This window comes from Anolis carolinensis, chromosome 3, assembly GCF_035594765.1.
Source record: "Anolis carolinensis isolate JA03-04 chromosome 3, rAnoCar3.1.pri, whole genome shotgun sequence".
NCBI lineage: Eukaryota > Metazoa > Chordata > Lepidosauria > Squamata > Dactyloidae > Anolis > Anolis carolinensis.
Genome location: NC_085843.1, coordinates 205,054,435 through 205,069,831, shown reverse-complemented (window position 1 = coordinate 205,069,831; position 15,397 = coordinate 205,054,435). Strand labels below are relative to the sequence as shown.

The 15,397-nt window shown below is 39.7% G+C and overlaps 1 protein-coding gene across 3 annotated transcripts in view; it reads right to left on the bottom strand.

Moving 5' to 3' along the window:
- adgra1 (adhesion G protein-coupled receptor A1) overlaps nt 1-15,397 on the bottom strand; it is a 492,840-nt gene that overhangs the window by 269,784 nt on the left and 207,659 nt on the right. For all 3 annotated transcript variants that reach the window (XM_062976121.1, XM_062976119.1, XM_062976120.1), the window contains exon 7: nt 10,608-10,821. In XM_062976121.1, coding sequence (XP_062832191.1) covers nt 10,608-10,821 — 214 coding nt within the window. The remainder of the gene's footprint in view (nt 1-10,607; nt 10,822-15,397) is intronic.

Sequence of the window (15,397 nt, the reverse complement as noted above, 5' to 3'; positions counted from 1 at the left end):
AATATTCTGTTATCATTAAGCATTTCTTTTTCATCCAATTCATTGGATTGGATACGAACGTGGTCATGTTTTTAAAAGGGCCCATTAAAATATATTTATTTATTTTGTATCAAAAGCATTGCATAATTAAAATTCATGGAATTAATGTTAAAGTAGTCATGATTAACTCAAATTTCATTGATTTCAGTTGGTCTACCCTAAGTGTGACTGAATTTGGACGGTAGCCAACACATTTAAACTGTATTTTAAAAATCTGCCAGCAACCCAACTATTTTATATCACATCAAAACCAAACCAAAGTAAACCAAAACTCAATTAATATTTCCTTGTGCAAACTGTTTAAATATTTCAGATACCTGCCTTTCAGTTATACACATTGCAAAATACTACTCTATATGTAAGAGCTTTCCCTGAGAAGACCACATTTTTCATGGATAGGTCTGGCAACATTGATGCAACCATATCTCTTTATTTTAATTTTATTGCTCACTTCTGTTGATTGTTTCTCTGTTAAAATACTGATAATCTGATGTTTAATTTATTTTTCTGCATACAGATATGAGTAACAAAACACAATGCAAACTGTACCAGCATATTCACTTTCATTACTTGTTCAAAGATGGTGCTTCATACATTATGGAAAATGATTCTGTATTTATGCCATAAGCTAATTAAATACTGTATAATTAAATACTCATATATAGCTCAAAAAATCAACCACAAAAATAGGTCAAGGTAAATACTGTACCTTATCAAAAGGGGCCGGGCTGTGGCGCAGGCTGGTGAGCAGCCTGCTGCAATAAATCACTCTGACCATGAGGTCATGAGTTCAAGGCCAGCCCGTGGCAGGGTGTGCACCCGTCAATTAAAAAAAATTAAAAATAGCCCCTGCTCGTTGCTGACCTAGCAACCCAAAATATAGTTGCATCTATCAAGTAGGAAAAAAGGTACCACTTATAAAGTGGGGAGGCAAATTTAACTAATTTACAACATTGGAATGAGGAAGTGCCGTCACAGTGGATGATGAAGCAGCTGCTCTCCCCTCTGGCCAGAATCGAACATCCCCTCAGGAGAAGGTTAAATTGCCTCTGTGTTTGTCTCTGTCTCGGTTCTATGTGTATATGGGCATTGAATATTTGCCCTATATGTATATAATGTGATCCGCCCTGAGTCCCCTTCGGGGTGAGAAGGGCGGAATATAAATACTGTAAATAAATAAATAAAAAAAGAACCAACCACTTCTCTGAATAAAATGGTGAAAGATGAGAGCTTAGCCCCCTTCTACAGTGTCCTTATTTCCCAGGATCTGATCCCAGGTTATCTGCTTGAACTGGATTTTATGAGTCTCCATCACCATATAATCTGCAATAAGCATATAATCTGTGATCACATCCTGGGAGATAAGGGCACTGTAGAAGGGGCCTAAGCTCTCACCTTTCCCCATTTTATGCAGTCTTTGCTTCATTTCTCTGCACTGCCAAAGCAGAGCACCACAGAGGCCACCACATGACGTAAGGCAGGGGTCCCCAAACTAAGGGTAAATGACCCTCCAAGGTCATTTACCTGGCCCCTCCCCTCAGTTTTAGACTTCACCTCGCCCAAAGTCTGAAATGACTTGAAGGCACACAATACCAAGAATCCAACTGAACTTGACTATTTCATTGGGCAGAAGCAGGACCACACTTCCCATTGAAATCCTGATAGGTTTATGTTGGTTAAAATTGTTTTTATTTTTAAATATTGTATTGTTCTTTCATTTACTAATATTGTGCTATGGTAATAATTGAATATATTTTGTATACATATAATATTGATACTAATATTATAATGTAATACAATATAATACTAATAATTATACAATATAATAATATTAATTATACATTATATATTAAATATATATTAAATTATGGTAGTGGCATAGAACAATATAGTAATATATAATGCTAATATTGTGCTATGCCAATAATATAATATATTGTAGGTACATACAACTTGTAAGCCGCTCCGATTCCCCTTTGGGGTGAGAGAGGATGGGGTATAAATGTAGTAAATAAATAAATAGTTGTTGTTGTTGTTTTTGCACTACAAATAAGACATGTGCAGTGTGCATAGGAATTTGTTCATATTTTTTTTCAAATGATAATTCGGCCCCCTCAACAGCTTGAGGGACCATGAACCGGCCCTCCACTTAAAAAGTTTGAGGACCCCTGACGTAAGGCTACTTCCAATCGTTGCCTGTGGAACTCTGTTGCGGCAATGCAGGGAAATGGAGTGAAGACTGCATGCACTGGATTCAGGTGCTACCCGACTTCCAACAAGAGAAGATGAATGGAAGCAGAGAAAGCATGTGGGATGACTGCCATCCCTGAAAACAGAAAGGCATGGGGCCTCAACATAATGGAGTGAAACAAGACAGTTTCCCCTGTCTCTCCCCCCCCCCCCCCCCGATGGAATGAGGTCCCGAAAAAAGAACTGACCTCCTCTACTGTTTCCAACATGGAGCTACATCTGGCCTTTTGATTGCCCGGATGGGAAAATGGCAGTGACCAGCAATGATGGTTATTTAATCTTAGAAAGCAATACTGTGTTCCAAAGCAAATGGTAAGCATGCATTCAGGAACCAGAACTGGTCTCAGTTCATAAGAGCATGTTTACTACATATGTCAGAGTTGTATTATTTTCAAATCTTAGAGAAAATGTGTAGTTGACTCACTTTGGCAATTCACTATTTCCGTGACTGTAGGAAATTAGTTCCTTAATACAGTAAAAACATCTACAAAAACTGTCAGGATAATGTTCCAAAGTTCATTATAATTCATATAATGTTGTTATTGGCTCAAACTTGAAAATGCGAACTAGGAACAAATTGAAAACATCTTTTTTAACTCTCCCATATGGAAACAACTGTTGCCAACAAAAATGCCATAGGGCTGAACATGGCTTTATAAATTAGATTCATTAACACAGTCAAAACATTTGGGCTTTGTGTGTGTGTGTGTTTAATTTCTCAAGGAGAGTTTTAGTATGCTTGAATATTTTATCTATACAAAGCAAAGATAATAAAATTAGAATGTGTATAAAGGATCATGTTTCAGTGTTATAGTAGCATCTCTAATATATGTTATTGTAAAGACTGGACTTTGCACTGATTCTAAAAGGCCATTTCAAAAATATTACTATACTGAATGTGTTGGCGAACACTGAGGGCCAAACACTGTCCTAGCCAGTATGGTAATACTTTAATGAAAGTTACATACACTTTCAATTGCTTATATATGGCATTATAATTAAGATTATGCTAAAGATGCATTAAACCAGCGTCATATTCCTGTTTATAGAAATGGTGACAGCACGTGATCTACTAAAGGGCATGGATTGTTTTTCCAACCCGTTTTATTGATTCCCTCTCTCCTTGATACCAGTTGTTGTGTATTATTCTTGCAAAGCTCACAAACACTACAGTCATTTGCAAGTTTGAACATACTTTGCATTCTGAAAATATAAATAGCAGAACTTTTAGGAGCATTGCTAAGTGACAATATTGCAATGCATGTACATGAAATGTTTTCAGGAACCACAAGCACAGAAAGGACACAAGGGGCAAGAAACAAAAGAAGACATTAAAGCTTCACATTTGTTCCAAAATTATTGCAACAGTTGTTACACTGATCAGATGTTTAGTTTTATCACAAACTATGAGGAACATATGGGGCTTCAAAAATAAGATTGGCAAGGCAGTATGCCTAATTAGTAACTTAAATAGCAAGAATATGATAGAATTATTTCAGCAGTGAGCATTGGACTGGAGTACAACTAAGTCCCAGTTATATATTAAGACCAGAATTAGCTACTTTAACCACCCTAGTTACCTAGTTAAGTAGCATCTTCCAGCCCAACTTTCCAATCCTCACTTTCCAGATAGCAACTGCTGCATTCAGCAAGGGTCTATTCCTCTATTGATTGGGAAGCAGATGACTTGTTTCCATTCCTCCTGTGAGCAGTTGTGTAATTCCCTCTCATGCTAGAGATCATTTGTGCAAGGAAGGTGAGCCAGCTGTTTCCTAATCAATAAGGAAGCATTTACCCATTAATCATAGCATCAGCTGCACAATAAGTAAGAACTGGAGGACTTTCACGGTTCCTATGAATTCCACAAACTAATGAATAGGTAGGTAAAGGTAAAGGTTTCCCCTGACGTTAAGTCCAGTCGTGACTGACTCTGGGGGTTGGTGCTCATTTCCATTTCTAAGCCGAAGAGCCAGCGTTGTCCATAGACATCTCCAAGGTCATGTGGCCGGCATGACTGCATGAAGCGACGTTACCTTCCTGCCGGAGTGGTACCTATTAATCTACTCACATTTGCATGTTTTCGAACTGCTAGGTTGGCAAGAGCTGGGGCTAACAGCGGGTGCTCATTCTGCTCCCGGGATTTGAACCTGGGAATTTTTGGTCCGCAAGTTCAGCAGCTCAGAGCTTTAACGCACTGTGCCACCAGGTAGAGATGAATAGGTAGAGATCATAAATATGAACCAGTCACAAATTGATAACAGTTGTCTTAGAGAAATCCCGTGTCTGAGCACACCCATTAAAATCAAAGTTAGTCGTGTTCAACTAACTGAAGGCCTGTTGACTCACTCATCTATCTTTTTAAAACAAATAGAAAGGCAATTTTGCATACTTTAAAATAAAATGCCTTGAAAATAAAACAGTATATTTCATTGTTCCAGCATCATTTAGATGGAAAATGGACCAGATGATGCTTGCCCCCTGTTATAAAAATAAAGATAAATTTAAGCAACTTGGCAGAAATACATATTTCTGTGAAAGCACTGTTCACTAGAAACTTCATAAAGTGTGATGATTGAAGCTATGTTTCCTGCTGTCAAGTGAATGAAAAAACTCCATGATGATTGTAGATGAAATGGCATTAAAGGAGAAACAGTAGTGTAGGAAAGCAGACAAAATCAGCTGCAGATATAAAAGAAGACAAAAACTTATTTTAAAAAACCCTAACTAGATTCATTTCTAGGACAGATACCATCAGTGAGTCCTATGTTTTCAACATAACTGGGCCAAGTTTTATTAGTGAGTTGTTATAAATTGTATTATATCTTATGAAAGATGGCTATAAGTCAAAAGACATTCTTGGGTCTATACACCAATTTGTCAGAGTAAATTGGCATCACTCTGTCTGTGCCATCAGCCTGGGCCAGGAAAACTGCAAAACTGTATACAAAAATGTAATTCTTAGACAAAAAAGGGTTAAACTGTGTCCAAAATTTCCAGAACCCAAATCAGAAACCAATAAACAGCAGCCAATGTACCAAATGGTGAAGAACTGGATGCCAACACTACAAATGTAAAGAATCAATTATTTTGTGTTCATATATGATGACAATTATTTTCTATAGATTTTTTCCTCTTGCTTGAGAAAAGGAATATTTCTAGAGTTATTGCCAGATAGCTCTAAAGATTATGTTTTTTCCCCCAAAATTACATGTGGGTGTGTGTAAAAATCATGGTTTGTATTCAATCACCTGCCACATTTTTATGAACACACAAAAAAATTATTTCTGGATAGCCACATAGCTTTGGCGTATAAAAAAAAATCAAGCCAAAAATGGTCAGCACCTCTCTGTAAAAGAATGGGAATATTTTGAGAGGGTGTTTTTTGCATGAAAATGTTTTTGCACATACTTGCCACCAATGTTCACACACACACGCAAAACGCCACAAATCTTACAATACAGAATACTTAATGTGGCCTTGCCCCAATTTTAAAAAGTTGTAGTATGCTCTAAAGGCAAATTGGCATATGTTTCATGAGATAATTAGCTGTAAAATGTTTGCTCATTTTCAAGAAAAAAATTATGGAGAAAATGTAGAGATCTTAAATAATTGTAAGTGCTTTCTAGAATCTATTCAGACTAGCCAGTCCCTTAATTGCATCATATTCAAAGCAGAATTCAATTCATTGGAGTAGTAGCTACATAGAAGCTTTTGTATATTCAGCTCCCGATAGTAATTATAGCTCATTTCTATGTAACACAATGCTAGAAGATGTTCATTTGACAGAGTAGCAATTCACTTAAAGTGCTTGAACTGAACATAATCTGCTCTTTTCTTAATTAATGGCCAAACAGATTCTATACAGAGAAGAACTGCAGGCATTCTAGATGGAAGTGAATAAAGTTGCAGAAGAATTCATTTTGTCTGGTTTTCAAGTCTTTGTTACTATCAACCCTGCACCCCCAATTTTAGCACCTGAACAATAATTTTAGAACTAAAAGTATAGGTTTAATTAACTGTACTTCTTTGGAGTAATAAAACTTCATTGAAATCCCTACAGTTTTCTCTACTTCAGCAAATAAGATGGTTTATTCTATGACATGCTGGCATAAAATCCATTTGTGCCTTGGGGTTATGTCCACTAAAACCAAAGTATTGGTTTTCGAATACTTCATTGATGTGTTTTTATGTTTACAATATACATTAAAAGCTTCCAATAGATTTCCACTGGAAAGGCAGGAAAACATGTGGCATTTATGCTTGACTTCCACCTGAACCAGACAGTGCCAGTTAATTTAATTAATAAAGATCAGTTTGTTGCATTTGAAATTCCAGACATTATTACATGAGCTCATGCAGAGTTGTCTGCTCTGGCGCATTTTTAATTCCCAGGTCAAAACCTAGAGATGGTTCCTAATGATGTCACAAGAGGAAGGCTTGGTGATGTCATTAAGCATTACATGCCAAAACATCAGTCATAGTTGCCCAAACCATGTCATTCAATTTTTAAAAATCTAGCTAATGAGGAAATATTTCAGAGTGCTGTCATAGGTAGTAGACCCTAATGATGCCACAGGGGAAACACTCTGATGTTTTAATAAAACATGATAAACAAAGCATCAAAACATTTTGATTTTAAAAAAACACCAACTTTATCCGGAGAGCACAAAAACAATGTTTCCCACTCTCTGTCATTTACCAGTTCCCTGAATTGACCACATTTTTAAATAACCCAGTTGCTGAATGTTCCCTTACTCTGCCAAAACGATAAAAAAAAATCACAATGCTGTGAAGGATCACTAAATATTTTGGGGAAGATGGCAAAGATGATAACGATAATTGTAACAATACTGTAGTAATATTAATAACCCCCCTCGATGGATTGTCACCTTGCCGTGGTGAGGGGGCTTGCGTGTTCCAATGAACCTTGAGGGCACAACCACTGGAGTCATGCAATCCAGACCAAGAACAATCCAAAGACCCTAAGACCTCAACAGCAGAGCAGGCAGAGGATAACATGTTACATGTTACAACGGCTGTGAAGGCGGAAAGAGGCTGCAACAGACTGAAAAGCCACTCTCATTGTTTTAATCACACCACTGCTGGGACCTCACTCTGTGAAGACTGTGTGTTGACCAGCCATGCACCGACCTCCACACATTAAAAAAAACACGCACAGGCATCTTCCAAGAAAAATACAACAGAGATGGAAGACCATCATCCTCGAACTACGAGGGATCGCCTAAGTAAAGTAATATTAATAACAATCCAACATGACAATTCTATCCATGCATATTTATGAAGCAGGAAGCCCAAATACATTTAATAGGCCATAAAAGGAAAAGAGCCTGGTTGGGAGAGCTGACAATCCTAGATTTATCCCATCAGAAACGGCATCTGCTAGAAATAGAACAGCTAAAAACTGCTAGAAGCAATCAAGTCTAGCGGGAGACAGAAAACTAAAATCTTTAAGATGTTTCAACTGTATTGAGAGAAATTTGATTTCAGCATCAACTAGCATCATACACTTATGCTTTGAAACTCAAGTATTTACAAGAGAGTACTACCAAGTTCCATTACTCTGGCATATAAAAATAACATTTCATTCTGCCCTGACTTTTTTGTAAAAGGAATTATAGAGTGAGAGAGATTATGGCTGGTGCTTTATGTTGGTTTGAACCAAATCACTGATCTGTTGGAATCATGAAAGCCTGTATACAGGTTATAAGTCACATAATACATGTATTGTTTTATTATATTTCTCATATTATTATATGTAATGTTTCTTTCAACTTGTATTTTGTACCAAGTAGATTTCAGCTTATATTTGTAACAGAAAAAAAATTGGGAATACATATTTTCAGTAAATACGTTCATTTACTGGTCATTCTGCTTTCACTGAATTAAGAATAGATAGCCCTTGCTGTAGACAAATCCTGGCTTTGGAAAAGTTGGTCTGCCACTCATGAGCAGAGCATCAGTGTTTGTTTCAAAAGATCCCAAAAATGCTTTGCTATCATTTTGTTCCAAAGAATGCTCAGGACTTTCTCTATTTCCCTCTCCCTTCCTCTCATTTTCTTTCTTGCTGAAATTTTTATTCCTTTCTCTCAGTGTTCACTCACCTTTCCCTTGCTTTCCTTATCAACTGATTAGATCTTTTCCCTTCATCTCTCTGTATCTTTGAACAATTTGAAAAACTGGAGGCCCTGCAGAGAGCTGCAGGACACAGAGCTTCCAAGAAGCCCACTGGTGGGGGGGGGGGGGGGAAACCATTCCAAGACTGGCGCCTGGAGACTGAAAATGGTACTGCAAGCTATAGACAGACTGTATGAACCATAATTAATTAATACATTTTAAAAATCAAATAACCAGAAGATACAAAATGTTCAGATTGCCTCAATATCTTTCGCCTGTTTCACATGTCTAGGTTGCATGATCGTAGAACTATTGCACAGGCACATAAACATGGACCCATATGCTGCTCAATTATTATCATTTCTATAACATATGAAAAATGTTTCATCAGTAGAAACAAATAACCCATAAATATAATTTAGACTCTTACAAATGCTGTCATAGAAACAGCGGGAATCTTCATTCCTGGATTTGATGTATTTAACAGAAAAGGTTTTGGTAGATGCAGCATCAGAGTGCTGTATCAACATTTATGAGCAAATGAATAGAATTGTTCTACAGATTACATCACCCACCAGATTTCTTTTAAGCATATGGATGTGGGCAAACATCTCACTGTTATTGTTGAAACACATAATTCCATTAAATCAGCAGCCAGTGGACAAATGTGGCCCTCAGGATATAGGAATGTAAATCTTGGCTGGATTGATCCTTATAATTTTAAAGGATTAAAAAATAAAATGGTTTCCCCACTGAAGGAATGTGAGATTTTGTCGGTCTCTGAGAGATTTTCTACATTTTAAAGACAATTTTTGCACATGTCAGTAAAATGTTCAAAATCTAAAGATGTGAACACTGTTGAGATTGCAAGGGCTAATAAAAAAGTAGTGTTGGGTGGATTGTGTGTCTTTGTGATCTATCCATTTGTTGTGTTGTGCTTGTGTTGTGTGTGTATATGCACTTAATTTCATAAGCACATGATCCATTAATTTTGCAAATTCAGTTTTTTGAATGATGTGGATGGAAAAACTAAAAAGAGTGTTTGGTGTTCCGATTTCACACAATATGTGAGGGGTATGAGAAAATCTTAACAGGCTATTTGCTACACTGTGGGTGCATATGCATTGTAGAATTAATACAGCTCAATGCTATAGAATTGTGGCAGTTGTAGCTTTATAAGGGTTTTAGCTTTTCTTGCAAAGTACAAACTAGAAATCCCAGGATGACATAGTACTGAACCATGGCAGTTAAAGTGGTGTCAAATTGCATTTATTTTGTGGTGTAAGTGCACCCTGAAATGCTCTTAATAAAATATTAGCAATTGTGAGATTATTGTCAAATTCTAACTCCAGAAGTAGTGCAACTCACCATGGGCTAATTTGCTTAGGGATTCTAGAAGTAAAAATCCAAAACATGTCAGTTGTCTTTTCCTAATTAAGCCAAATATTTAACATTGCAAAACAAAATGTATGTGTATATACACACTTGAAAACTCCCAAAAATTATAATACAAATCAAGATTCTACAACTCTATATTAGAGTACTTCTCTCAAAAAATAGCTTTCAAAGTATCATCAACAATGGTACAATTTCCATGTCATAATCTTAACACAGTATACTATTGAAGGACATAAAGAGACAACCAAGTCCATATTGTTCCTGGAGTTGCATGGAATCTTAGGCCAATATCAATTGAAGTAAAGATTTTCAGTCTCCAAAATAATAGTTTTTATGTTCAAAGGAATTCTTCGTTTGATTTGCAATGCCAAGAAATGGAACACAACAAGGTCTCCCGGGTTGTTCCCCTTGTTTCGTTATCACTTCCTCGGGTGTTGTGTTTTAATCAAATTGTACTCAGTATGATTCTTATCAGTAACACTGGCTCTGTTTGAAGTGGAGTTCTATAACGAGCCTAATATTTAACATTACCTTGCACAGGGCACCAATACTCCATTTCACTGAATAATTAGAGCAAATTATAGTTTGTAAAGTAAATGTCTAGCTTTGGTTTGGACTTGAAGAAGTATCAGCATCTCACATATGTTTTTTTTCAATAACAATTGCCTACAAGAAATGTATGTATTGAGAAGTGGAACCCTTAGTGGTTCACTACCAAAAACAGATACATCACAAACAACACCCCCTTACCACTCTACAGTGTAACAAAAACATAAATACATTACCGTGTAATTAAACAGCAGTCATGGATTATGCTGTCCTCCACAAACATGCTTCTATCATCATCTGTTTCTATTAGTTGGCCATCATGGTACCAATGCACTTGTGTAGTATTATCGAGGTATGTTGCTGTACATTGAAATGGCAAGCGGTCACCCTGAAAAACCACCTGTCTCTGTGATGGTATCAGTTCAAAAAGAGGAAGCTCCAAAGGTCCAGCTGTAGGAGGGAAGTATAAAGGAAACCATTTGTTGTTGAACCAATAGTAAAACATTTCTCCTTTTAAAAAAAATGTTTGAAGGATTGATTTGAGCAAACACGTTCCTTCTCTAACAGTAAAACCCTCTCTATGTCTTCTGACTCACAGGAGTTTGAGTTTAATGCACCCTATTCCTAGATAAATATGCACAGGTTTGCAGTTAATATTAATATGGAAAGCCAATAAACAGAATTGTTTTAATACACAGATTATGTCTGTTCAGTGTCCAATACCTCATTTCTCTCTTTCATCAATTCATCTTCAAAAAGAGTTTTTTTAGGACACTATGGACCTCATCACATGGAGGTCCTTAAGCCAGAGGATAACAGGGGCATCTATGGGGCAGCAGGCTGAATCTGTGGGGCAGCAGGGCAAATCGTCGGCCAGGTGGGTGAACTATCAGGCAGCGCCCTGCATAGCCCCCTTACTATCCCACACAGAAATCCATCTACCCCCAGTTTGATCCTGTGCTGCCCCTGGATTAGTCAATGAGAACACCCATGTTCTCAGGTCTGCCGCTTAGCATGCTGCCAAGACACAGAGTACAAGGAGCCAACACGGAGCCCCGCCGTAAATAGCACTACGTCATTGATGTGCTCCAGAGGACTCCATCCTAGCTGCATCTCAACAGTGTCCTAGGATGGGGCTTAAAGCCCATGTGATGAAGTCCTATGAGTAGACTTGCCAAGTGGCTACAGATTACCATATATCTCTTTTATGACTACTCGTTCCTAGATGTGTAGTACAACATGACAGAACCCCTTAATCTCCTCTCCGGACACTAATCTGAAAATGCATACTCACTGTGAATGGAAAATTGGGTGTCCTAGGGGTTTTTTTGTGCCTTAAACCATTTGATCCACCTTTGGCAAAGTCAGAGGATATTACAAAGTTTGATTGAAACTCTGGAGTAGTTCAGAGCTTCAGTGAAGTCTGGGCAGCAGAATCAGGTCCTTTTGGGCCTGGTCTAATGTCCAGATAGACACTGTTTCAATCACTCATTCCTTGTTCTCATTAGCACAGGGAAAGGGAAAGGATTGTGTCCATGCCATCATCCCTCCTTGCTGGCCATGGACATCCATGCAAGTGTCTGGTCATGACCTCATTCTCTGCTGATATCAGAATGGGGCACCCATGTGACCAGGAAAAAGGAGGGGAAATTGACTCTCTCCTTCTTGCTGGTAATGCAGTCACCCCATTCAGATGTGCACAGAGCTATCTGCATTTCCAGGCACTTGGATGGAGTTCCATGGCCAGCTGGATGCAGTGGTGACATGAAGGAGGTCTGGACAATGACTGCCTGGATAATGGCCCCAGATCCAGTATGATTGTAGATGCACCCCCAGTTCTGCAAGCACTATTTTAGAATCTTAAGAAATATAAAGTATGGATTTAACTAAGATTTGAAAAAAAAGATGAGGCAAACCTTGTATACTGCCCCATTTCTTGGCCACACTACCACATATTCAAGAGAAGCTGGGAGATTTATCTTGAAATTTTATTTAAAAGCAGTCTTAAGCCCTGGTTACTTTAAAGTTTTAAGAACTGGGCTAGTGAAGTTGACTAAAATAAACTCAAAATTGTGTGCTTTAAAACCTGAATGAAAGAACACATGAAAATCTTGTCAGGTGCCGATGAATCGAGGACCATAAAATAAATATTGAAAGACAAAGCCGATTGAAATTCACTGTATTTTCTAATTAAACCATAATTTCAATCACTCTAAACAGAGCTCCCTTTTGTTTTAAGCAGTGAGTATAAGATATGGCTGAAAATTGGGTGTTTTGAAGATTCATTGTGTGCATTTATTGTACATATACCATCCTCTGACTCCTACAAATATTAATTTCATGGAGTTTGTATGCATAGAACATTTGTGTTCTGAATATGATTCCAAATGGACAAAACTACATATTGGATTCAGGCCATTCAATTTTTCAAGAATGTTGTAGAATTTCTAGACTGTTGGCATTCTTACAAAACAGTTTCCTTTACAGGTGCAGTAAGTCATAAACCATCTGTTTCTCAGAAAGCAGAGTGGTGTAGTTAAAAGAAAAGAAACTGAGCTCCAAAATAATTCTTCTAAACTTTTTTCTGCTCCATCTCACATTTCATTGACAGCAAAGTTATGAAGTAAGTTTCTTGAGAAACCATGTGCAAGATAAAAGAGAATCTCAGTTGTAAAGGGCAGATAACACATTGGATCACATAACACACCATAAAAAATTATTCAACGGAAGTGAAACTGATGATCTTTAGAAAAACAGATAAAAGTATAATTTCCCCTAACAAACTACAGTAGAACCCTGTATTATGTGAGATATCATTCCACGACCCTTTGTGTACTACAATTTTCACGTATAATCTAGAAATCTATTTTTTCTTTCTGAAATAAATTATTTCTTGGATTTACAGTGAAAGCATAGCATAAAATCAGATTATCTTAGTGTTCTAATAGGCTCAAAACAGGGCCGGCCCCACTATGGAGGCACCTGACGCCGCCGCCTCGGGCGCAGGCCCGGGGGGGCGCCGTCAGGCTGGGCGGGAGGCGGGGCACCGCCCTGACGGTGCCCCGCCTCCCGCCCAGTGCGCCCTGGCCCATCTGGCCTTTCCTAGCTGGCCAGAATGCAGCGGAGGTCCCTGCAGGCCGCAATCGCGGCCTACAGGGACCTCCGCTGCAGTCTGGCATGCTAGGAAAGGCCAGACGGGCGAGCGGGAGTAGCGGAGGCGGAGCCAGCTCTGACGCCGCTCCCCCCCCGCCCAGCGTGCCCTGGCCCCGCCTCCCATGCTGCGTGGGAGGCGGGGCCAGGGCACGCTGGGCGGGGGGGCGGCGCCAGAGCTGGCTCCGCCTCCGCTACTCCCGCTCGCCCGTCTGGCCTTTCCTAGCAGGCCAGAAAGCAGCGGAGGTCCCTCCAGGCCGCAATCGCGGCCTGGAGGGACTTCCGCTGCTTTCTGGCCTGCTAGGAAAGGCCAGACGGGCGAGCGGGAGTAGCGGAGGCGGAGCCAGCACTGACGCCGCTCCCCCCCCGCCCAGCGTGCCTTGGCCCCGCCTCCCACGCAGCGTGGGAGGCGGGGCCAGGGCACGCTGGGCGGGGGGGGGAGCGGCGTCAGAGCTGGCCCCGCCTCCCACGCTACCCCCGCTCGCCCGTCTGGCCATTTCTAGCAGGCCAGAGTTAAGCGGAGGTTCCTCCAGGCCGCAATCGCGGCCTGGAGGAACCTCCGCTTAACTCTGGCCTGCTAGAAATGGCCAGACGGGCGAGCGGGGGTAGCGTGGGAGGCGGGGCCAGCTCTGGCCCCGCCCCCCCGCCCAGCGTGCCCTGGCCCCGCCTCCCACGTTGCGTGGGAGGCGGGGCCAGGGCACGCTGGGCGGGGGGGCGGGGCCAACTCTGGCCCCGCCCCCCTCACTATTCGCCCTGGCCCCGCCTCCCACGCAGCGTGGGAGGCGGGGCCAGGGCACGCTGGGCGGGGCCAGGGCGCCGGTGGCGGGGGCGCTTTTCAGCACCCCCGCTTCACCTCAAAAAATATCTCCGGCCGGCCCTGGCTCAAAATGAGAGATATGGTCCTTCAAATAGCCTGGGCCCATGCCATAAATTACTTTATCTATCAAAACCAGTGTCTGTTCTGGTCTTAATGTTATCTTAACACTGAAATTGCCTGAAACATATTTTATTTAGGACTGTATTTTTGTGCTATGTTGAAGTATCCCCTGTGCTTTGAACATAGCAATAGCCTTGTTTGTATGCCCAGTCCTTTCACTTCCTCACTGTTGGGAGCCTTTTGTATTTGTCTGGCAGAACAGCTTGGTCTTAAGGCCACTGTTTAGAAGAGAATGGAAGAGCAAAGGCAGTAAACATAAAAACAAACAGAGGGGATGCTTTTCTTTAATTCCTTGATTCTGTCCAGTTACTTGTAGAATGAAACCCCATCTGTTTTGTACACATCACCTACTAAAGCATGCTCTTAAAAACAAACATTAAAAAACCCAGCATTTTGAATTGGGCCCGGGAATGAGTTGGCAGCCAATGGAGCTATTGCAACAGGGTAGTTGTGTGCTCCCTGTAGCCAGCACCAGGTAATTACCTCGCTACTGCTCTTTGGAACAAGGTGCACGTATTGGTTTAATCATACTGTCAGACTGACCATTTTTCATGTCATTCTGTAAGCCAAGACATTTCTATCCTTATTGGTAAAACACCACAGAAAGTAAAGTGTCAATAATTATTGGTAAAAGTTTTTTTATATACTTTATTTATAATTTTAAGACTACATAAAAAGTGGGAGAACAATTGTGTTAAGTAGTAAAAGTCAGAAAAGAAAGATATGAGTACAATAGAGAAAAAGAGAAATAGAAGAAGAAAAAAACATTAAAAATAAAAATGAAAATAGAAAAACAGTCCTTTTGTGTACTTCCAATCTAAATAATAATAATAATAATAATAATAATAATAATAATAATAATAGTAATTGAAGGAAAAGCTGATAAGGAGAAGACCTGGCTATGGCTCACGAATGGGACCCTGATGAAGGAGACAGAAG